The sequence below is a fragment of the Lytechinus variegatus genome, chromosome 14, assembly GCF_018143015.1.
Source record: "Lytechinus variegatus isolate NC3 chromosome 14, Lvar_3.0, whole genome shotgun sequence".
Lineage (NCBI taxonomy): Eukaryota > Metazoa > Echinodermata > Echinoidea > Temnopleuroida > Toxopneustidae > Lytechinus > Lytechinus variegatus.
This window is the reverse complement of record NC_054753.1, coordinates 2,440,709-2,463,934: the sequence shown is the minus strand read 5'-3', so window position 1 is coordinate 2,463,934 and position 23,226 is coordinate 2,440,709. Positions and strand designations below refer to the sequence as shown.

Below are 23,226 nucleotides of genomic sequence, written 5' to 3'. Positions count from 1 at the left end.
ACGCGCCTTTGGTAATTATCACCCTTTTATTCTACCAAGTTTCATCTTCCATGTAACATACTCCAGCTACTTATTTTCCACATTTCGTCACGAATTGAGTACACATACAAGAGATAATTGTCTCTAGTATTATATCCTATTGAATATTAGTTACGCCTTTCGCAAAGTTAGGACCCCCCCAAAAAAAAAATACGAAAAAAAATGATGGCCCCTTTCATAAAGTGAGCACTTTTATCCGTCGAAGAGACGAAGACACATCGACCATTAAAATGACCTTGTTGAACTTTGATCTTTATTATCCTTTACAATTAATACCGTTCGAATGTAAGATATCGATGCATATTATGTTTAAGATCGGTTTGTGTAAGGAATATGCTGCCCAATTCTGTTCTTGTTCAGTTACCAAACCCGAGGGCAGTTTCATAAAGCTGTTCGTAAGTTAAGAGTAACTTTGAGAACGACTGGTCACTGGTGATATTTTATTACGCGCAAAACCATCGCTAATGAATACTATTTATCAAAAGAAAGGATCATCAGTCGTTCTTAAAATCCCTCTTAACTTACTAACAGCTTTATGAAACACCCACTCGGTTAAAAGGAATGGCATACAACCAGCTTGAAGTTAAAATGATTTTCTTCTTACTTGTTCATGCATTGTAGTACAGAATGGGCTTGAACATCATTCATGGCAGACAAGCATAGACAACGATCACTTCTCCGCATCATTTCAGACCGGTATAATCAGGAGCGGAAACGATCAAGTGTATCGCGATACTTGTCTCGCCGCGGGCAAACATGAGGTCGCATGCGTCTGATAGGAGTGTTCAGGAATAAAGTCGCACGTCTAAGAGTGTATAAGAAGATGCCGGCCAATTGAAATTGAGTCTCGTGTGCAAATGACACCTCAGGACCTTCCGAAAATTAAAATGGAGTCTTCTCGTTTTTAATACTTGACCAAAATTAAAGCAAATGGATCTTAAAGTTTCCTATTGATTTATTTCAACTTGCTCTATTTTTTCACCACCTAACCGAAATACAAACCTAATTTATCGGCATGTATTCGCTTTCCTCATTGTAGCTCAAACGTCGCAAACTTTCGAGAGGAAGATTTTATTGCGTTATCAGACTTTTCTCTGCTTAGAGAGTAAATCACTCTCATTAACAAATGAAACCGTGTAAGAATGTGCGTAAAATAGTCATGTGACGAAAAATCTCTATTATGACGAAAATAAAGGTGAAGACCCAATGTTTGAAAGATCCGAAGTTAGTGACGTAAAAGGACAAGAAGAGCTAAGCCTCCTAATGAATAAGTCATAAAAGAAGAATAGAAAACAGTACTTACCAATCACCATTACCTTTGTAAGTAATTACAAAACTCTTGGGAAAAATAAGATATTATACGTCCACTACTAATTAACTCTGAACTGAACTACGCTCACATGTGAATGCCGATTCATGAAAGCGAGAAAAGATATTTTATTAAATTCCTTGATTTTATTTTAATTCCTTAATTAAGGAGTATTGATGAAAGTACCTAGAAAAAAATCAAACATATGAAAATGCTTTATCCGGATGACCCGTTCGCTTACGCTCAGTATTTGAGTTTTAGGATGAGCTATGATGTGAATTTGTATGCCTTTTGTTTTTTAGGATATTACCTTGTATATAGCCAGATTAATCTCTAAAATTCTGGAAAAAAGGCGGGCTATGATTTTACATTTCGGTGCGTGTTATAGCCCCCTGTAATTATACAAACCTGATGCTACAATCTGATATTGGGATTCGGACTCCAGTTAGAACTAATTAGCATGCCTTTGGTAGGCCTATGGTGACAGAAGTTTAAATGTCGCTGCCACTTGGCAGACTGGTTGAAAGTAGTGTGTATAATCTGATTATTACTCCTGAACACCACACACACCCTCACTTAGCTCTCACATACACTCACTCACCTACCCTTACACACATGTATTTACACACCAATCCTCATCTACACACACGTCTGCGCCCGTTGCACAACCACATACACTCACCCACAGCTCCTCACTCAAACCTTATAGCACGCACTCACCCTCGTAACGTACACGAACTAACCCCACACATCTCTCTATATTTTACACCAACATAAGCACACCCTCTCCATCTCCTCTCTCTCTCGCACTCACACACACACGCAGACATACACAGATTAAAATGCATATCAATGACCACAACCTTCTTTACACTCACTCACGCACAGACTCATAACGCACACACGCACTCGCTCCATAAATGTAAGCATGATAACCTTCATGAGAAACCTTTTTTTTAGTCTCTTATCAAGATGTTCTCATTCTCGCATCCCCTTACCTTTATTGAAATCATCATTTCTCTATTTCAGCGGAAAACACCTGTCCCCATTTCACACCAGACATATACTCGATTGAACACATTTTACTGTTTACCTCCCCAAAAGACCACACCGGATTCATAAGAGCGGACGAAAATGACTGGGATAAAAAGATAAATATATCCGGAACATCGTCACCCTAAGGTGTCAGATTCACGAAGGTTTTTGAAAAAGTGTATCCCTGGTGACAAGGATACCAAGCGATTGTATTTGGACATTAAACGGTAGGTGTGTGAATATTATTTGGACACTCGATAAAAAGATACAGTTTTGCAAAACATGCTTATATTTCGAATTGAGAAAATTGTGAATGATTGATACTGTATATTTTACAAATAAATAATTTCCAAAAATCACAGCACAAACACCGAAGCGATGTGTTGGATGATTGTGCGTGTGCGTAGGTGTAATTTGGTTTTAAAGTAAGATCATTTGGAAAATAATGTTAAGGGTTGTGTTTTGGAAAGAACTGATTAATAAGATAATGGAATCAAATAAAATAAACACAAACCTTAGTAAAAAATACATGTAAAGTTCGTCGATATTTTCGGAAGCACTCTTTATTCAGAAGTCAGTTCCGCCAATCTGATATGCAACAAAAAGGTCATAAGATTGAGGGACGGAGGAGGGGTGGGCTCTGCCCCTTTCCTCGATATGCTAGCTTTCAATGTTGTATTTGATTCTACAATAGAGTGTAACTCTGGAAAAGAAATGGAAGAGATGGTAAAATATTAACCAACGTTGGAGGTGATAACACATTACTGCTCTGTGTTCACATCTTCTAGAGATAAGGGTTTGATTTCATAAAAGTTGATTTGAAATTTGCAAAATAGGTTTTGACTATATACACTGTAACAGAACTGTATAATGTATAATAAACACCAAAGGATGCTGAACTAACACCATACAATGCATTTGTGTAAAATTATGACGAGCTTTGTAAACACTGGGGCCTCATTTTGACACCGGTGTGTTGCAGCTTATCTACTTGTCATCAGCAATATCAAATTGTATCAAGCTATTGAGAGTAAAAACAAATATTTTGTTATAATAGTTTGATTGGTGAACCGTGAAACAGAGTACCAAATGATATAATTATAAGATTGTATGACTTAGTGAATATTATTATTATTTTATTATTATTATTTGTTTGGCGTCACCTGTGCCTGGGAGGTGAAAAGCGAACTGAATCACTATGACCCGCAGGTCTCTCCTCCCGATATAACTGATTGGGGGGAATGCAGGTGGACCACTACACCGGGGTTACCCCCTACTCTTATACGAATAGTGCAGTGGGTTCTTAACGTGCAAAGGTGGTGACTCTCCTCTACACGGGGCCTCCATTTAACGTCCTATCCGAGGGACGGAGTGTTTTCCATTGTAACATAGCCTGCATCTATGAAACATGGGAGAGACGTTTACACACAACGCACTGGCTTCAGTCATCCGCCCGGGGTGGACTCGAACCCACGATCTTTGGTTCGACGGGCAGACGCGTTACCGACTGAGCCAACACCGCTCTCTCAAGTATACGTATTCAGTATTATGAATTTTTATGGTATAAGTATTGTAATTATTACAGAGACCTGTTGCATAAAATGTGATCATAATGGTAACTTTGCCATACATTGCTAACTTTTATGGTTACAATGCTCAATTGGCCATTCAAGGAATGGTAAATTACCATACAAGGGATTTTTTTATGCCAAACAGGGTTAGGATAGATTGAAGTAGAAAAGGGACCAGTTATTAATGAATAGTATGAAAAGTACCACTATGAGATGCTTGCATTGTCTTTAGGCACGATAAGTATGGCTGACACCTAGTCAAACATCTTGACGTGTTCTCTCGACACGTGTTAATACCCTACGTCTACATGTCCAATTGGCATCGAATCATCTAACGGTTTCAGTTTCAATCAAGAACAACCCGCTCTCAATTCAAGAAAACTATCGTAATTGCCCACATTTCTTTGCCCTAATTCCAACAGAGAAAACCTGACCGGGATACCAAGTCCGGATTCCGTGGCGGACTCGCCCTGTCTGCGGCCTAGTCTCAGTAACGGTCACTGCGCCAGGGAGGCGACAACCTTCACTTTCCCGGTACAGGGCGATCAGCGGGGAGTGCCAGAAGTGAAAACGGCAAACCCGTTTTTTCAAAGAACACGACTGGAGAAGAGGCTAATCATCTTGGCGGTTATCTTGGCGGCATGCTCTGTCACAATGGTCACAATCCTCTTTGTACAGTGGCATACAAGTAAGTTCCTCTTTACAAAATTATTCTTAATACCTTAGTCGCATTTCTCCTACGGCGGCCGTAGTTTGAATAAGTAGGTAGCTTGAATAAAAATTAATAGGCCTGGGGAGATGTGACTGCGCCGTATCTTCTGGGGGTTGCTACTCCAAACCGTTGTAATCCGTACTTCTTCGGCAACTAATGGAATCAGTTGGGCACAAATCCTTGAATTAATCCTCACGACTGTTCTCGCGAAACGGGGCTCCAAATCGAGAAAATGATTAGTGTAGGCCTAATTGCCTAATTAATGTCATAACAACTGAGGAACAATAAGAATGAAAGGAAATGCAAATTCTAAAAGTCACTGTTTTGAATAATCTTGATTGACGGACAATATTCCCGGCAAGGCTACCTGACATACAATATTAGACAACAAACTGTAAGGAGTCCTAGCATGCCTTAAAAACTGGCCAATAAGATACTATTTAGTGCTCCAGTTAGCTGTAATGTATTTTACTCCCCCGTCTTTTCCCCAATTGATTTCTTCGAGGGGTTGTACGTGATTTTGGTCTCGATGATTGAGGCGCCAAAAAAGTAGGTGAACATATGAAGTGAGGTGACAATGTACTTTCGGTGAATTTATTTGGAATTAATTGTGGACGGTACACTTTGCAAAACTCCGGTGTTGATTTAATACCAGCCCGGAATCTATATATGTCCACACCAGAGAAGTGTTAAACAACACCAGTTTCGTTTTGGTCTAACACTAGAAAGCTGTTTATACAACACCAATTAGTATTAAAACAGTATCGGTTTGATTCTAAACTGGTGTTGTTTCAATACTTCTCTGGTGTGGACATATAAAGATTCCGGTCTGGTGTTAAATCAACACCGGAGTTTTTGCAGAGTAGGCAATCCTGTAGACCAGTTATACTTCTTTTTTTTACAACATGTGGAATCTGTCCCTAAAGGCGTCCATCCATGCATGAAGGTTTTGGTAAAATTTCGACGATTATCATAGTTTGTTTATGAAGAAGCAAATTGTAACTTGCAGTTGCGAATTCTTGGTTAGAAAAGAACACTTAATGATTTAAACATTTTTTTCTTGGCAAGTTGTTGTTTGCATGCTATGTTTGCATGTGAGGTTATTTCATTTTAGCCAGATCGGATTGCCAATGATATAGTTTCCATCGTCATTAAAATATTCATTGTAATTACCATCATAATCGCGGATTCGTAGTTATAGTCGTTACAATGATTCTATTTTAGTTTTATATTTTCAGAATGTAACTGATAGCAGCTTATCATGAAATCCTATAAAGAAATGTGATTTAGAATTATATAATGTGAAAATGATATTTATACATGTATCTACATTGCATGTTACTCCATTCATAATAAAAAAAAACAATTTCATATGGCATGTCTGTGCGCAATCACCACTTTAATATTATACAAATCACGTTCATTTTTGTATATGGTCATCATAATCGTTATCATGATTACTCGGTCATCCCTAAATTTTCTCTGTCATCCGGCTTAATTGTTTTACTATTTCCTATAATGTCCAGGAGAGCCCAGCCGGTTTTTTTTCTTTAATTAAGACCACAAAGAGCATGATTGTAGGGTGTTAAAGATACTGTTTTATCTATCAATTTTAAATTTCTGTCATGAGGCAAAGAGAAAGCAAGTTATTTCTTTTCATGCACAGCAAAATTTGTGGTGTTAACCGGTGTACATAGAGGACCACACCAGTTATTTTACACCGGTATTAAATTGGTGGTGTTAGTTTTACACCTATAGGTGTTATTACAACACCTTTTGTTGTTACATTTACACTCTTTGGTGTTATGTTCAATCTCTAGGGTGTAATTTTAACGCATCAGGGTGTGGTCCTCTATTAACACCAATTGGTGTCAGTTTTAACACCGCAGTTTTTTACAGTGTGGAATTCACAGTCACAAATAATTATAAGGCTGTCACAATCTTATACAGAGAATTTAGAAGTACATTTCAGCAGGCCTTCGCTTGCGGGGATGCAGTTGAAAATGTCCTTGAATGCATAAATCGTTACACTTTCACTGAATAGGTTTAGGCTTGAACACAAAAAAATGGTTATCATTTCCAATCTTCTTATAGGTTTGAATGATTAGAGCAATGAAGTAAACGGCATCTCGATGGAGATTTATCCCCGTGGATCGTATCTTTGTTCGTCGTAATGCTCCCAGGGTTGGATTGGATCGTATCTTACCCCTAGGGTCGGCAATCCCAGGGTAGTTGAGGATATGAAACGGCTAATCTTCCCTCATAAATCCTGGCGACGAAACAACATAGAAATACCAAGCCTGAATATAAACATTTCCCTGCAGGAAAAGCGGAGGATAATCGCAAACATTTATTTCATTTTGGCACGCGTTGCAAAATCTGCAGGGTTGGCTGATAACGGATGTAATAAAATGCACTTAATACTGGGAAGAGTTTCGTGGTGATAGTCCGTAAAACATTACCAGAAAAAAAAGAAAAAAGAAAAAGAGAAAGGGTATAAATTGATAGCAGACTTGTTTATGATGTTATACCGACAGAATAAAGTCTTTTAAATTTATTAACTAATGGTATATAATAATAACAGCAAGAATGGAATAATACTTTGCAGCTTAGCGTAGTAGGAGTAGTAGATGTAGAAGTATTAGTATATACTGTAAAAATGAAGTGCTAATTTAGCACGTTCAGTGATTGTGTAGTGACTTCACTACGAGTGCTGATTTTCTAGTTCAAATCTAAACTAAAAAATCAGCACTCGTATAGTGCAGTCACTATACAAGCATTGAAAGTGCTAAATTAGCACTCCAATTTGTACAGAGTACTATAGTAGTAGTATAGTATAGTGTAGTAGTAGTAGTAGTAGTAGTAGTAGTAGTAGTAGTAGTAGTAGTAGCAGCAGTAAGTAGTAGTGGTATATTACAATATACCACTATAGTAGTAGTAGTAGTAGTAGTAGTAGTAGTAGTAGTAGTAGTAGTAGTAATAGTAGTAGTAGTAGTAGTAGTAGTAGTAGTAGTAGAAGTAGTAGTAGTATTAGTAGTAGTAGTAGTAGTAGTAGTAGTAGTAGTAGTAGTAGTAGTAGTAGTAGTAGTAGTAGAAGTAGTAGTAGTAGTAGTAGTAGTAGTAGTAGAAGTAGTAGTAGTAGTAGTAGTAGTAGTAGTAGTAGTAGTAGTAGTAGTAGTAGTAGTGGTAGTAGTAGTAGTAGTAGTAGAAGTAGTAGTAGTAGTAGTAGTAGTAGTAGTATAGTAGTAGTAGTAGTAGTAGTAGTAGTAGTAGAAGTAGTAGTAGTAGTAGTAATTGGTTGATCTTTTTTACATGAAAGTTTCCGATATATGATCATTCCAACTACCTTCCACCTTTATTGCTGTAGAAAAAGACATCATTGTTAAGCGATGGTATGCTTTCTTGTCGAGTGGATGATGATCTGTCTAAACATGTAACTTGAATGCGATATGAGAGGCTCCATTAGGGCAATATTTTCACAGACATGAGAATAAACAGATCATTTCTCGGGTTTCGGGACTTGACATGATTAGCACGTGCTTGGTAGATTTTAACGACGATCATTTCGCGAAGAACCGATGCGTTCGCACTGCTACAATAAATCAGAAAATAGAGGCTGAATTGGGGGTTCCATATTTTTGCTTACTTGGCTACCGCGAGCATAAAGCCAGGCTGACACTTGCACGACTTTTGGTCATGATTTTGTCGTGGCAAGTCGTGCCATTTTGGGGCACGAACTGGGAGGCTCCCACACTGTTTTTTGCGACTTGTTCACGCATAATTTACGACAAGTTCACGACGAGTTCACGAATAGTTCACGAATGCGTGCCCGTCAGTGTCCACATTGACACGAACTGGCACGACGAGTTCACGCATAGTTTGTGCATAGTTTACGCAATTCCCGCATTGGCACGACGAGTTTGCGCAATTCGGACGGTGTCGTGCTGAACTATTCGTGAACACGACGGGAGCTGTTCGTGAACCATTCGTGACAGTCGTGGCATGGCGCGCACTGCCACGCATCCTCCCGCATCGTCCCGTCGATTTCACGAGAGTTCACGAACAGTTTGGGCATAGTTCACGACCCGGTCGCTAAATTTTGTCGTGACCAAAATTTTGAACATTTCAAAATTCTCGTCCCGACATGGCACGCAGTCACGACATGTCACGACGTGTTTACGCACACTTCACGACTAGTTTGCGCACTGGCACGACTTGAGTCGTGCCAATGCGTTACACAAAATCGTGCAAGTGTCAGGCTGGCATGAATGAAAACAATGAGCAAAAGCATGAGCACGTTGCTCAGTAGACTGACGGGATCAATCTGAATAGCTCTTTTGAATTACCGATTAATCGCTTACCTTTGTGTAACGGGACCCTAGACGGGATTTGAACCCGCGCCCCTGTTCAATGAGTTATCCCCTGGGCCACAACGCTCCACACACATACATTGCAGTAACTAAGCAAACAACACTTTACCAAACATTTATTACTCAAAATAATACCAAATACGAAATAAAAAGCTTCTTTAAGAAGCATCAACAAATCAATAGATTTCATGTTAAAAAAAGAGAAAGATAAAAAAAAGTTCAACAGGACCTCCAGCTCGCCTCCCACTTAAGATATAGACGATGTAGGCGCCATGAAATGTTTAGAATAAGTCATTACTGTCCGTTCTGTTTTTCCTTCAAAATCCCTGCCAGCTACATGAACTTCAAATGTTGATGCATACGTATCGTTGTTTTCACAAGGACATTAAACCAATAATGAAGTTATCAAGAAATTGCTATAAATTACCAAAATAATGTCAGATCAGTTTTGATACTATTCACCAGACAGATTTCGTGGTATTTCTTTAAATCAAAGGCTAAGTGTAATATTGTAGTAACCTTAATAAAATAAATTTCATGAACATAAACATCCGATCCACTTTATGTTGGAAATAGTAAGAGGTAATGCAGCAATGATATTGTTTGCACAATTCTTTCACCTAATCAGGTTTTCAAGATATAAAATTCCTGAAATGCATCTAAACGGATACTTTACCACTCTTAAGGAGGGAGGGGGGGGGTGGACACTTGGTATTTTTTTCCCATTTTTTTTATAAAAAGATGTACACTGAGTAGACGAATGTCCCTTATTTCTCCTCTAAGTATGACAACTGGATTCTTGAAGTCGTACTTCATAAACGTATCTTTCATATTGTGTTTATAATTTCAATGAATCTACCGAACTCTTTGAATGAGTCTCTTGTATACATAAGTTTGTAGTTTTAAGATTCCTCTCTTTATACTTTGTATTTTGAAGGGCCCTAACGAAAACCAGACTTTGGGCTGATTAGGCTACTCTTTTAGAATATATGAAATAAATAAAAATAAAATAAAATAAATAGAAGTGGGGACCTTCGTATATTTCATTTTCGACAGTCTACGTTGTTGCTGATATTTTCTTTTTGGGCTTTGACGTTATTCGTTTCCTTGTAAAAACAAAATTACCTTAATAATTTCGATCACATTTCCTGTTACCACCCCAATTCTGAATTTCTGGATTTACCCCTGAAAGTTCATTTTAAGGAATACAGCATTTGACGCCATTCGAAGTTCCTTTGATTGCATAAAGAACGGTGCAATACGAAACCAAAAAAGACTAAAACGCTCTTTCGTCAAATGTTCGAGGTGAAAAGGATAGACAATTCAACACATTACAAAGCCAACATGACCCTTCCCTCTGTCCATTATTGCCTTATAGAAATCTCTCTCAACACGATTGAGGTATCAAAATGTTATTCCCAACCTTTAAATGTCAGCTCCCCACAAAAGCTGGTGGTTTGTAATTTGTTTTAAGGAGTTCCTCTTCATGTCCGAAGTAGCGGTATCTTGTAGAGAGATAAATCACATACTTTAGTGACATTAAAACAGACGTCTTGTTTAAACAGCTTTCTCTATCCGAGTTTATCAGCGGCAAGGTGAGAAACTACGATGTATTACAAGTAATTCACTGTAAAAAACTGTGGTGTTAAAACTGACACCAATTGGTGTTAATAGAGGACCACACCCTGAGGTGTTAAAATTACACCATAAAGATTGAACATAACACCAAAGAGTGTAAATGTAACAACCAAAGGTGTTGTAATAACACCTATAGGTGTAAAACTAACACCACCAATTTAACACCGGTGTAAAATAACTGGTGTGGTCCTCTATGTAACCGGTTAACACAACAGTTTTTGCTGTGTTGTATTGTATACATGTATACCAATATTTCTTTTAAAACAAGTGATATAATTATTACCACACCATTGCTTGATCCTCAGGAATTTTATTTTCATTTTTTTTTATTTTGGAGCCTCATTGTTGACATTATTTACATTCTATACTATGGCCTACTAATTGTCCTCTCAATAACACCATCTGACTAAAAAAAATAGCAATAATATTCCTTGGTGGCATACATCACATCACTATAGATATTATCATTTCAATATAATTAGCCGTACCAATTAATGTGTCGTGGGTCGCACACGGTCATGCGACTCACATTTTACAATATGAATTTACAAATGAATTTATTATCATAAACAAGATAATAATAATGATAATAATAATACTATGCAACATCTATATAGCGTTTAATACAAATATTTCTAAGCGCTGCATACTATTACCGCGGCTTAAGAATTTATGGATAAACTCAATTGCTTTAATGCATTAATTCGATATCAAATATAAAAGCAGTGTTTTGCTCTTGTCCGACGAAACATGTTGCTCAAATGAAACCTTGCGAAGTTGAAATATATTTTATTCATCATTTCAGCTTTTCCAAAACTTATACAATAGTATAAGCAGCGATATTTGCCCATGAATACATCGAATACCACTCACTAAAATCAACTTTTACATTGCATCTTAATTACAAATCATCACCTTGAAACTAATAATGTATTATCACAACTAACGCAGGTTATGTAATTCAACTATATAAGTAACACACTTCATTTCATTCAAACAATTTCAATATCCACCGTTTCTATTTAGTGACAGTTACCTATTTCAAACGAGTTCAAACAAGTATGAAAATGTGATTTGATATACACTGAGCGACCCACTTTACACAATTCCAACAGGGAGAAGCGAGCAATCACACACTTTGCGACACCAACAATACAGCGTCATTGAGAGCTTGGATGTGTCAGGTATGAACTTTACAATGATAAATGGTCTTATTATAATAGGATACATCGACAAAACTAAATGATTTCTACTTCTCATACATATTTACGTCAATAATCAGTTGCATTTTATCCGTTTGTTTAAACAAATGTAAAAGTTCCCTGTCTGGTTCGGTTAAATCAATAAATATAAAGAATCTCTACTAAAGATCCATGCACACTGCTACCGCTTTTTACTTGATCTCCATAAATGTTAGTGGGTAATATTATTGTATCAATTTTAAGGCTTGGTATAAAACAATGTCAATGAAAGAATGAAGGTGGATTTCATAGAAAGAATTGTTATCAAATCCTGTGAGATGCCATGATTAATGGGCATTTCTAAAGCATTAGATCCTTTCCGATTGGTATCATCCAGATTACGCGGGATTTAAGACAAGTAAATTTTCCCGCCCACATGTTGAAGGAGAATATGAACTCGATGAAGGCAATACGGAGTGTACACATGTATGACGGGTCGTTCCTGCCATAGGCCGTCATTCATGCACTACCGCACTGTTAAAAATTATTTAAACAATGCTTTTTACTATGGAAATCGCACAGTAGTTATTTAAACATTTTAAACAAGTGTTTGAAATCTTAAGCAAAGTTTAATTTCAAATGTTTAATCATCAATAATTCAAGCATGGTTGTGTAAGATTTTAAACACTTATTTACACTGTTTAAAACAACTGCTGTGCGTTTCACATAGTAAACAGCGTTGTTTGAATTATTTTTAACATTGCGTGTGAGTTAATTAAAGCGTAGGGCGTGGACGGCCCGTCATACGCATGTAGCGTTTTAGAACAGCGATAAATCCTATTATATTCAATAAATAAATGTAATAATAATAATAATAATATTTAATAAGACAATGTACTAGTTATACAAAAAATAGATAAGTCACACAGATCGACAGCTTACGCGAGATGACAAAAAGGAATGTTGCTGAACTCTTGAAATACAGATTCTTTCAAGGAAGTCCACCCCAACAAAAAGCTGATTTGAATAAAAAGAGAAAAAAATCCAACAAGCATAACATCGAAAATTTTTATCAAAATCAGATGTAAAATAAGTTATGACACTTAAAAGTTTTACTAATTTCACCAAAAAATTATATTCACATCTATGTCGGTATGCGAATGAGGAGACTGATGACATCACTCACTATTTCTTTTGTATTTTATTATAAAATATGAAGTATTCCAATTTTCTCCCTGTTGTCGCGTGAAACGACGATTAATTCCTTTCTGAACATGTGAAATTAGCATTGTTTCATACTATATGGTACAATCAAGTTGGTCTATATTGTCAAATCTGTAAAAAAAAATGAAATATTGTATAATTCAAACAAAGAAATAGTGAGGGACATCACCGACTGCCTCATTTGCATGTCACTGAGTTGTGCATATCATTGTTTTGTGAAAAATAAGCGAAACTTTAAATTGTCGTAACTTTCTTACTTTACATGCGATTTTGATGAAATCTTCAGCATAATGCTTGTTTGATTTTTTTTTATTTATTCAAATCAACATCTTCTAGGGTGGACTTGTCCTTTAAAACGTACCTCAAAATGAGAGTATTCGGTCAATGTGTGGGCGAACCATTTTGAAACAGACTTTAAAACGTTGGTTATAAGAGTCTCAACTCCACCTAATTCCCCGAAGTTCCAATTGAGGGGAGCGATTGTTGTTCTGCTAGAAGCAAGCCTCACAGCTCACTAGTGTTTAAAATGGACGGCGACAGTTTCAATAAGTAACAAATTTGATCAAATTGCTTCTTACACTCACCTAATTGATTGCGATATTCTGGCACTTAACAAGATGGAAGTAAACGGTGTGATCACGTACATGTCTATGCCTTCATCTTACCATGACAAGCATGCAGATAAAACCCAAAATAAAGAACCTGCATTTACGTTTTACTAACGGATTTACTGTAAGAACTTCCTATTCCAATGTAATAGTGTAAAGAAAATTATACAAATATTTAAAGAAAAAACACATATAAATAAATAATTGAGATTAATAAGAAATAAAAGTTACAATGAAACTAAAAATTAATTGAAGAAAAAAAACTCCCAAACCAGTTTGGATTAAGATTAGGTGCACTGCAATATCTGCGAGTTAAAGTTTAAAACTGGTTTTCAAAGAGAAATCCACTAAGTATTTATCATTGGTGCTAAAATAGACGTATTGATTAATATCCGTTATCCCATCGATGTTTCAAACATTATTAGAGATATTTCTACTCTATTCGGTGTATTATGAAACTCTCTGGTTTGATTTTTTTCACTTAATTTGCCGGACTCTCACAGCTGTTGTATACGATATATACAATGGTAAGGTAATCCAATGATAACTTATTCTTCCGTTCTACAGGTATAAATCAGAGGAATAGCATGGCTCAAAGCACGGATGAATGCACGGAAATCTGCACGTCACCAAACTGTGTCGCATCAGGTTAGTTACAAGAAATCATTAATTTTCTTTTCCATTTCTAAACAACTACTACGCTTTTAAGGGCGATATGTCACATCAGAGCCCCGTCTTACAAAGAGTTGCGATTGATCCAATCAATCACAACTATGGACGGCCAGCAACATCTATTGTGATTGTTTGTTCAAAATATTTTCCAACTATGATGTATATTCATGCATTAATTGTTTTCTTAAAAAAAAATCACTGCGCTTCTTTTTGTTTACAAAGGACATTGTGCGAATTTCCTGTGGAAAAATGTATGACACTGATGGTTTTCCATAGAGCTACGATTGATCGGATCAATCGTAACTCTTTGTAAGATGGGCCCCAGGACCCCGTCTCCTAAAGAGTTGCGTTTGATCCGATCAACAGCAACTATAAAAAGCCAGCAACGTCAACATCTAAAATACAATTTTGTTCCAAATGTTTTCTAGATGATGATTCATCATTGTCTTCATAATGGAAACTTCGTAATGGATACCATACATATTTCACAGTTATTGTATTGTCTACAGGATAGTTTTCCCATTTCATCAATTCAAAAAAAATGAATACAGTACCAGTCACCATTCTTTGAATCACTATTGCCTGTTTCGGCCGGAGAGCAATGGATTTGGTCCACTGATTCTATTGTTCTCTGGCTGAGGCAGGTAGTGGTGAGTCTGGGAGCTGTGACTGGTAGTTTATGTTATCTTTGAACAATTTTGTATTAGTGATAATTCTGATTTTAAATGTTATTGAACTCACTCATTACTTGTACAGAACCCAAGTTACTCTTTTATCTATTATGTATATATTGTTATTTTTTTATGTCAACAGGACCAGGCTGAAAAACAGTTAATCTGAGCCTGTTATCCTGTATAAAGATATTTTAATAAATAAAAATGAATAAATAGTGTGACCATCTTTGTTTACAAAGAACACTCTGCACTTTTCATGTAGGACGAATTATGACATTAATAAATTTCCATGCAATTGATATTGATCGAACCAATGCAGTCATACATAATAAACCTGGTTTTAATGTCATTTTAAATAGAAGGTTTTTCAATCGGTCTATTGCCAGTTCGTCCAATTACCAACTCGTCTACTTGCAGTTTGTCTACCATCAGTTCGTCCACTCACCATTTTGTCTATTAACCGATGGTCCTATAGCCATTTAGTCCATATACCATTTGGTCTAATTGGACTGAGTGTTGATTGGGTGAAAAGTGAATGAAAAGAAAAATTGGTATTAGACCAACTGGATATGAGACGAAATGGTCATGGGCGAATCGGTGATTAGACGGAGTGTTTATCGGACCAAATGGTTGTTAGACGAAATGTTGATGGACGGAATGGCATTAGACCAAATAAAGATAGACTATGTGATTGATAGACGAGTTGGCAATAGACGATTGCTAATCGCTAAGTCAATTTCCGCAGTGTGACTATAATTACCATGCTTACTGAACACCAGAAAAATGCATACTTGTTATCATATCACACTTCACAATGTCCTTTTTTAAACAGTGGTGTAATGAACCACAATTTATGAGGGGGGGGGGGCATGAAGAGTATCGGGCAAAATAAATATAAAGAAAATGAGCGAGCAAAAGTTTTTTGATAGGTTTTGATATGATATTAAGAAAATATCATATTTCACCATTTTTATTTAAGATAAAGACTAAATTTGACTCTTTTTATATTTGAGTCCCTTTCATGATTCTTTTCCCTTCTCAATTTTCAGCTGCTCGACTGATTTCAAATATGGATCCACATGTGGACCCCTGCGAAGATTTCTATGAATATTCATGTGGAGGTTGGCATAGATCAAACGTCATTCCTGAAGACGACTCGCATTATGCTGTTCCTTCACAACTTAAAAAGAATTTAGAAATACAATGCAAAGGTAAGCATATAATTATTATTAGTCGGTTGCTTCTCAGTTTTGTTTAAATTTGCATTTCTATCTTAAATTACGACTTTATTACTTTTAGATATATATGGTAATAATAGCTGGATTTATAAAGTGCTTTGTATACCTCTCACAACTACCATCACAATAGAGGTAATACTTCGGAAAATCTAATCATTTAAATTTTATTTTCAAAGAGCACATGACTTTGTCGGCTTATTACAGAGATTAGCATCTGCCAACATTGGTGGTCACATTCGAATACTGATATCAATAATCGTTTATTAATACAAATACTTTGAATTTATTGCGCATATCACGGCATCGGCGTCTTCTGTAACTGCTATAACACACAGTATAATTAGTCGTTGTTTATTCATTTTTAGCGATGCGTTTAAAATGAATAGATTAAATGAAAAAATATCGCTGTCAGCGATACTTTGATTGAAACCGGGGCTCCGTAACACAAAGGTTTGCGATGAATTGCAAGTATGAAAGAACCGCACTGATTGGTTCCCAGTCAGTATTTTAAATAGAGTGCGCGTGCAAAGACTATCTTGATTGGTCATTGGTATTTAGCGATTGATTGCAAACCTTTGTGTTACGGAGTCCAGATTAGCTTGTCTTGGTTTTGTACGTATTGAATGTATACTATTCACACCTCAGATACTTACGTTATCCCCCTCCCTGTAATCTTTTGTTTTCTTTCGCTTCCTTCCAAAAATCTGCATTCCCTCTTCTTTCATAAGAACTGATTGAAAGGACGCCACCACCGTCAGAAACAGAGGCAATCAGAAAAGCAAGAGATTTTTATAAGTCATGTATGAACGAAGGTAGGTATAGAAATAAATCTCTCTTTTTTGGGGGGGGGGGGGATGTAGAACCCTAAAATGGATTAAAGCCTTTTGGGGTGGAACTCCTTTTAATTTTTTTTTATGTAAACGATAGTTGTTTTCTCCAGACTTCTTTGAATATTAGGCTTAAGTTTTTCATAACATCCGAACAAATCAAATCAACCCCCTGCTTTCTTTGCTTGCTCGCAAAAATCTAAAATTATCACAGTGCACGTCACAACGTCCTCATGTTTTTTAAGGCCTCTTTATGCCACTGATGTAGGTTTTGCTTTAAAATATTCTCAGCGTCCGTCTGTCTGGCAAATCGCATTGAAATCAATATTGGATAACAATCTTTTAATCCTAGCCCATGATGGTTGTGAGATTACTTGCTCCATTCTAATCCTAATCAGATTCAATGTGACCTTCTCCTTTTGAAGCTACAATATCATCATCACCCTGGATGGATTTCAACAAACAAAAGTGATTTTCATCTCAATTATGTGGTGTTAAATGATGCGGAAACATGCTAATCCCCGTAGTATATATATAAAAAAAATAAGTGCAACCACCACGCGTATCTGGCTATATGTGACATTTTGTTATGCTCACCTGGAGCGATACCGTTCATTCATTATGATCATGTGGGAACGTCGTGGTCTAGCGGTTATGGCACTTGTCCTTAAACAAAGGATTGGGGGTTCGAATCCCAGTCATGGATTTTTTTTCAGCAAGAAATTTACCCCATTGTGCTTCACTCAACCCAGGTGAGGTGAATGGGTAGGTTTAAGTCCTTTAATGCAATAAGCGCTGGAAGGCAGCTCGAACTAAAGCTTAAGCTAAGGTAAAAACAAAAATGTTGGGCCCGGAACGGATTATTGATAGATAGATAGATGGTGTTTTGAAAGATAAAATAGATAAATTCAAATAGAAAATAAAGTTTAATCAAAATAGGATAAAAGAAAATGGGAATATGCATGTACTCCGACAAATGGATGAACGGATAACGTCAAAGGCCTAGTAATTATTTATAATGAATACCTAAATCTCTTATTTTGTATTGCTTGACGGATTCACAGCCTTTCTGTTTGTATCAAAATGTATTTTTTTCTTATTATATCATATTTCAATACGTAATTTTTTATTAATTGGGTATAAAATTGTATTATGTGTATGAGATCGATTTTATAGAATACTCTTGTAAACGCGATATACATTGAGAATTATATAAATGTTATCATTGTGAATGTTAGAAATCAAAATGATTCGTTACGTGAATGAACTTTACGAATATATTCAAATTCAGTCTATATCACGAGGTCTGTATTATAAATTCGTTGAGAAACAAAAGCTATGCCTTCAATGGGAAAGGTATCCTCACGGACGGATCTAATGCTGTATCTGGCTTTCCTAATTCTAATTGGACTTGTCCCTTAAGCGAATACCATATTGTACCTGTATTTAGTGTTCAAAGGTGCTTTTAATAGCAGTATAAGTATAACCCCTATTAAATATCGGGTCTCGTACCACGGATAAACATAATTGTGGTAAATATGTTGTGTTTTCTGTGTAGAGGTACTAACTCAAAGAGGAATTGAACCTCTGACAGCCCTTCTTCGTAAGCTCGGAGGATGGCCCGTTCTCAACGATGGTGTTTATGATGAGCGAACATGGAGATTAGAAGAGGTCCTTGCTACGTCTCGGATGCTACTCGATCGCAACTTTCTATTCTTTAACCGAATTTCTGTTGATGCAGCCGACTCCAATGCACATATTATGACGGTAAGGATATAACAAGTTTTGCAAAAGCACAGTGGGAAATTGTTTATCTGAGGTTGGACTGGCAATAACTATTTTTCACACGGATGAAGTGCTGTGGTAAGATAGTAATATTGCTATTCCAACTGAACATTTTCCTATACATGTATATCTTATATAATACAATTATGAAGAAAACACCTTTTTGTTTATTTCCTTTCTTTAGGTAAGAACGTCCTATGGTAAAATAACAATATTGCTATTCTAACTGAAAATTTTCCTATATATCTTATATAATACAATTATGAAAAACAGCTTTTGGTTTATTCAATTCTTTAGGTAAAGAACGTTACATTTCTAGTTCGATAGGATCCGTCTCCAATCAACACAAAGATCTTGCACTTTACTTGTACATGTAAATTTAACCACGTGCGCTGGCGTAACTGGTGGCTATGTGCATTTGGTTACAACATTACGAAGTGATTAGCTACATTTCGAGTAAGTGTAAGTAAGATGACGAGTTTAACTGGTTGAAAAATTACATCACGAGACGAGATCCATTTGACGACGAAATACACATAGTGAAGAGGTACAGTAGGGGACGAAGAACGTCAGACGATGAGATCGTAAGATGACAAAATACATTGGGTGACGAGATACAGTGGATGACGAGATACGTTGGCTGACAATATACGTTCGGTGAAGAGATACAGAGGATGACGAGATTCAATGGGCGACGAGATACGCTTGGTGACGAGATACAGTGGGTGACGAGAGATACAAAGGGTGACGAGATACGCTCGGCGACGAAATACGTCGGATGGCGAGATACAGTGGATGACGAGATACGTCGGCTGACAAGATACGTTGGGTGAAGAGATACGCTCGGTGACGAAATACAGTGGGTGACGAGAGATACGTTGGGTGACGAGATACGCTGGGTGACGAGATACAGTGGGTGACGAGAGATACGTTGGGTGACGAGATACGCTGGGTGACGAGATACAGTGGGTGACGAGAGATACGTTGGGTGACGAGATTCAATGGGTGACGAGATACGCTCGGTGACGAGATACAGTGGGTGACGAGAAATGCTGGGTGACGAGACACATTGGGTAACGAGATACAGTGGGTGACGAGATACGCTGGGTGACGACATACGTCGGATTGCGAGATACAGTGGATGAGAAGATATGCTCGGTGACGAGATACAGTGAATGACAAGATTCAATGGGTGACGAGATACGCTGGGCGACGAGGTATAGTGGGTGACGAGATTCACTGGGCGACGAGATATGCTGGGTGACGAGATACGCTGGGTGACGAGATACGCTGGGTGACGAGATACGTTGGGTGATGAGATACGCCCGGCGACGACATACGTCGGATGGCGAGATACAGTGGATGAGAAGATATGCTCGGTGACGAGATACAGTGAATGACAAGATTCAATGGGTGACGAGATAAGCTGGGCGACGAGGTATAGTGGGTGACGAGATACGCTGGGTGACGACGTACGCTGGGCGACGAGATGCAGTGGGTGATGAGATACATTTGAAGACGATAAGCACTGGTTGACCAGATACGTTGGGTTAAAAGTTACGTTGGGTGAGGAGATACTGTACATTGGGTGACGAGTCAGAAGAAATAAGTTAGGGGACCAGATATGTTGGGTGACGAGATAAACTGGCTGACATGATACAGTGGTTGACGAGATAAACTTATTGACAAGATACGCTGGATGACGACATAGGAAGTATGATAAATAAGACGAGATTCGTCGGGTTACGGGACACATTGGATTACAAGGTACCTCCAGTGACGATGTGCATTGCAAAGTTGAACCGACTGACGTAGTTTATCGGTAGAGGAGGTATATTGGATAACAATGAATATTGGATGACTAGATAGGCTGAGTGACGAATTAGACAAGATACGTTGGGTAACAAGATGCACTGGATGATGAGATAAGCTTAGTGACGAGATTCGTTGGGTGACGAGATACGATGGGTGACGAGATTCGTTGGGTGACGGGATACGCTGGGTGACGAGATTCATTGGGTGACGGGATACGTTGGGTGACGAGATTCGTTGGGTGACGGGATTCGTTGGGTGACGAGATTCATTGGGTGATAAGTCAGAAGAATTTACAGTGGGTGACGAGAAACTTTGGGTGAAGTAATACTGGTTGACCAGATACGTTGGGTGATAAGTCAGACGAGCTACATTGGGTTACGGGATACATTGAATTGCAAGGTACCTTCAGTGACGTGAACATTGCATAGGTGAACCGGCTGACGTGGTATATCGGCAGAGGAGGAACATTGGATGACAATAAATATCGGATGACGAGATAAGCTGAGTGAAGAATCAGCCAATATACGTTGGGTGACAAAATGAACGTTACGGAGAAATGATATGTTGGGTGACTCGGATGAATATAATTAATATAAATACAAGGGGAACAGCTTTTGTTATCGATAGGTTATCGGAACCAAAGCTGTTTTTAATCATTTTTTTATTCGCCGCCAACTTGTCGCAGCTAGTGATGACGGTTAAATCACATTCACAAGAAAAACAAATTAGGTTTTTGGTGTTCAAAAATAATCCCCCGAACAAACACAGACATATGATATGTTACCTTCAACCTCAAACCTAAAATAAGTCACCCAAAATTTAAAATGTTAACATTTTATTAAATTAGAAAACAGCACGGATTCTAAGCTATAACTTGATAAACATTGCTGTCAGAATTAATCAATAACGCCCAAACAAATGCTTTATTCAACATGTTCAATGAAGGAATATTCTAACAAGGATTGGAACTGTGTCTATTTCTGTAGGTTTAACTTAACAACTACAGTTTTGACAGAATTGAGAAAAAGAATTTGTACGGATAAGCTAAATTTCCAATTGTTAGATTTTATTATTTTTATATCGTGTATTTTAGCTAATTACAGAAACCCTGGCCTTACGTTTTATTGTAAGTTTTGAGGTGGAAGTTCATGCGGTATGAGGTGTTTAGAAAAGTTATAGATGGGTAATGTATGTGAAGCTTGTTAATTCGTTTTTTTATTTTCTTTTTGCTTTAGTTTGATCAGCCAAACCTGGGACTACAAAATCGTGATTATTACCTTAGAGGCGAGTCAATACAGGTAGATTACATGCTTTGTTCCTCTTTTCTCTCTCCCTCTTTCTCCCCCTCTCTCCCTAGCTTTCTTTGTTTTCTCGTTCCCTGACCTGTTTTATTACCCCTCTTTTTTCTTTCTCCTTTTGATTCTTTGCCTCTGTTTTTTCTTCTGATCGTAAAAATTTTTAATTGTCGGTACCCCTAGCTTCTCCGAGTACATGAATAAATATAGGAAAATGATATATTGAACAGAAAAACAATTAATGTATAAATACATAATGAAATTGTCGTTTAATAACCTATATTTACGAAAATCAATCCTCCATTTCTGTAGGGTTTGAAAGCATATGAGAAATACATGATAGACATGACACTCTACGTACGAGGAGGAAATGACGTAGAAAACGTCACACGCGAGATGCAAGAAGTCCTGGAATTCGAAAAAAAGATGGCTAACGTAAGTATAATCCTTTTCTTTACATTCTTATTAAGAAAATTGCAGATATTGAAAATCCAAAAGCATTTTTCGTTCTATTTCAGAGAAAATCCTTTTAGGGAAGAAATGTATGAAAATTGAATACAAATTTTCCTCGAAATTTTCTTAAATTCATTACTTCAAAGACGGGTGTGAGATAAACAAAGAACTGAAAATACTAATAACACATCTTCCATTCATTTGATGTGTTTCAGAGTGAAATCATCATAATCTGCTAGTATTTATATAATACCTAGTCACTCTTTTCCTCTCCCAACTACCAATTTCTGCAAAGATTGACAAAACGCCTTATGACTCTCGTCTCTTAATATGAGGGACATGGGTTCGATTCTCAGCCATGGCTTGCTTTCCTTTAGCAAGAATTTTTCCCCTAGTGTGCTGCACTCAACCCAGATGAGGTGAATGGGTACCCAGTAGGAGAAACTCCTCGAATGCTTGAGCGCCTATATGACAGTGCAGCTAAAGCCGGGGTAATAATATAAGCTTTCGTATCTTCAGGCAAAAGGCGATATAAATCCAATTATTATTATTATTATTATTACTATTATTATTATCATTTTTTTTTACTATTATTGCCATTATTACTATTGTTGTTGTTATTGTTGTTATTATTATTATTATTATATTACCGGTGTGTTGGTTCAGTTGGTAGAGCGTTCGTCTCAAACCCTGGCCGCGTCAGACCAAAAGACATAAAAAGATAGGAGTTACTGCTACCCTGTTTGGCGTTCAACGATTAAAGGGATAGAGCTCGTCGAC

At 37.2% G+C, this 23,226-nt stretch overlaps 1 protein-coding gene across 1 annotated transcript in view; it reads left to right on the top strand.

Moving 5' to 3' along the window:
* Positions 1-23,226, top strand: part of LOC121427852 (neprilysin-like) — a 72,701-nt gene that overhangs the window by 32,220 nt on the left and 17,255 nt on the right. Inside the window, exons 2-9 of the mRNA XM_041624425.1 lie at positions 4,377-4,642; positions 11,790-11,858; positions 14,255-14,335; positions 16,083-16,244; positions 17,000-17,083; positions 18,657-18,865; positions 21,934-21,996; positions 22,306-22,428. Coding sequence (XP_041480359.1) covers positions 4,377-4,642; positions 11,790-11,858; positions 14,255-14,335; positions 16,083-16,244; positions 17,000-17,083; positions 18,657-18,865; positions 21,934-21,996; positions 22,306-22,428 — 1,057 coding nt within the window. The remainder of the gene's footprint in view (positions 1-4,376; positions 4,643-11,789; positions 11,859-14,254; positions 14,336-16,082; positions 16,245-16,999; positions 17,084-18,656; positions 18,866-21,933; positions 21,997-22,305; positions 22,429-23,226) is intronic.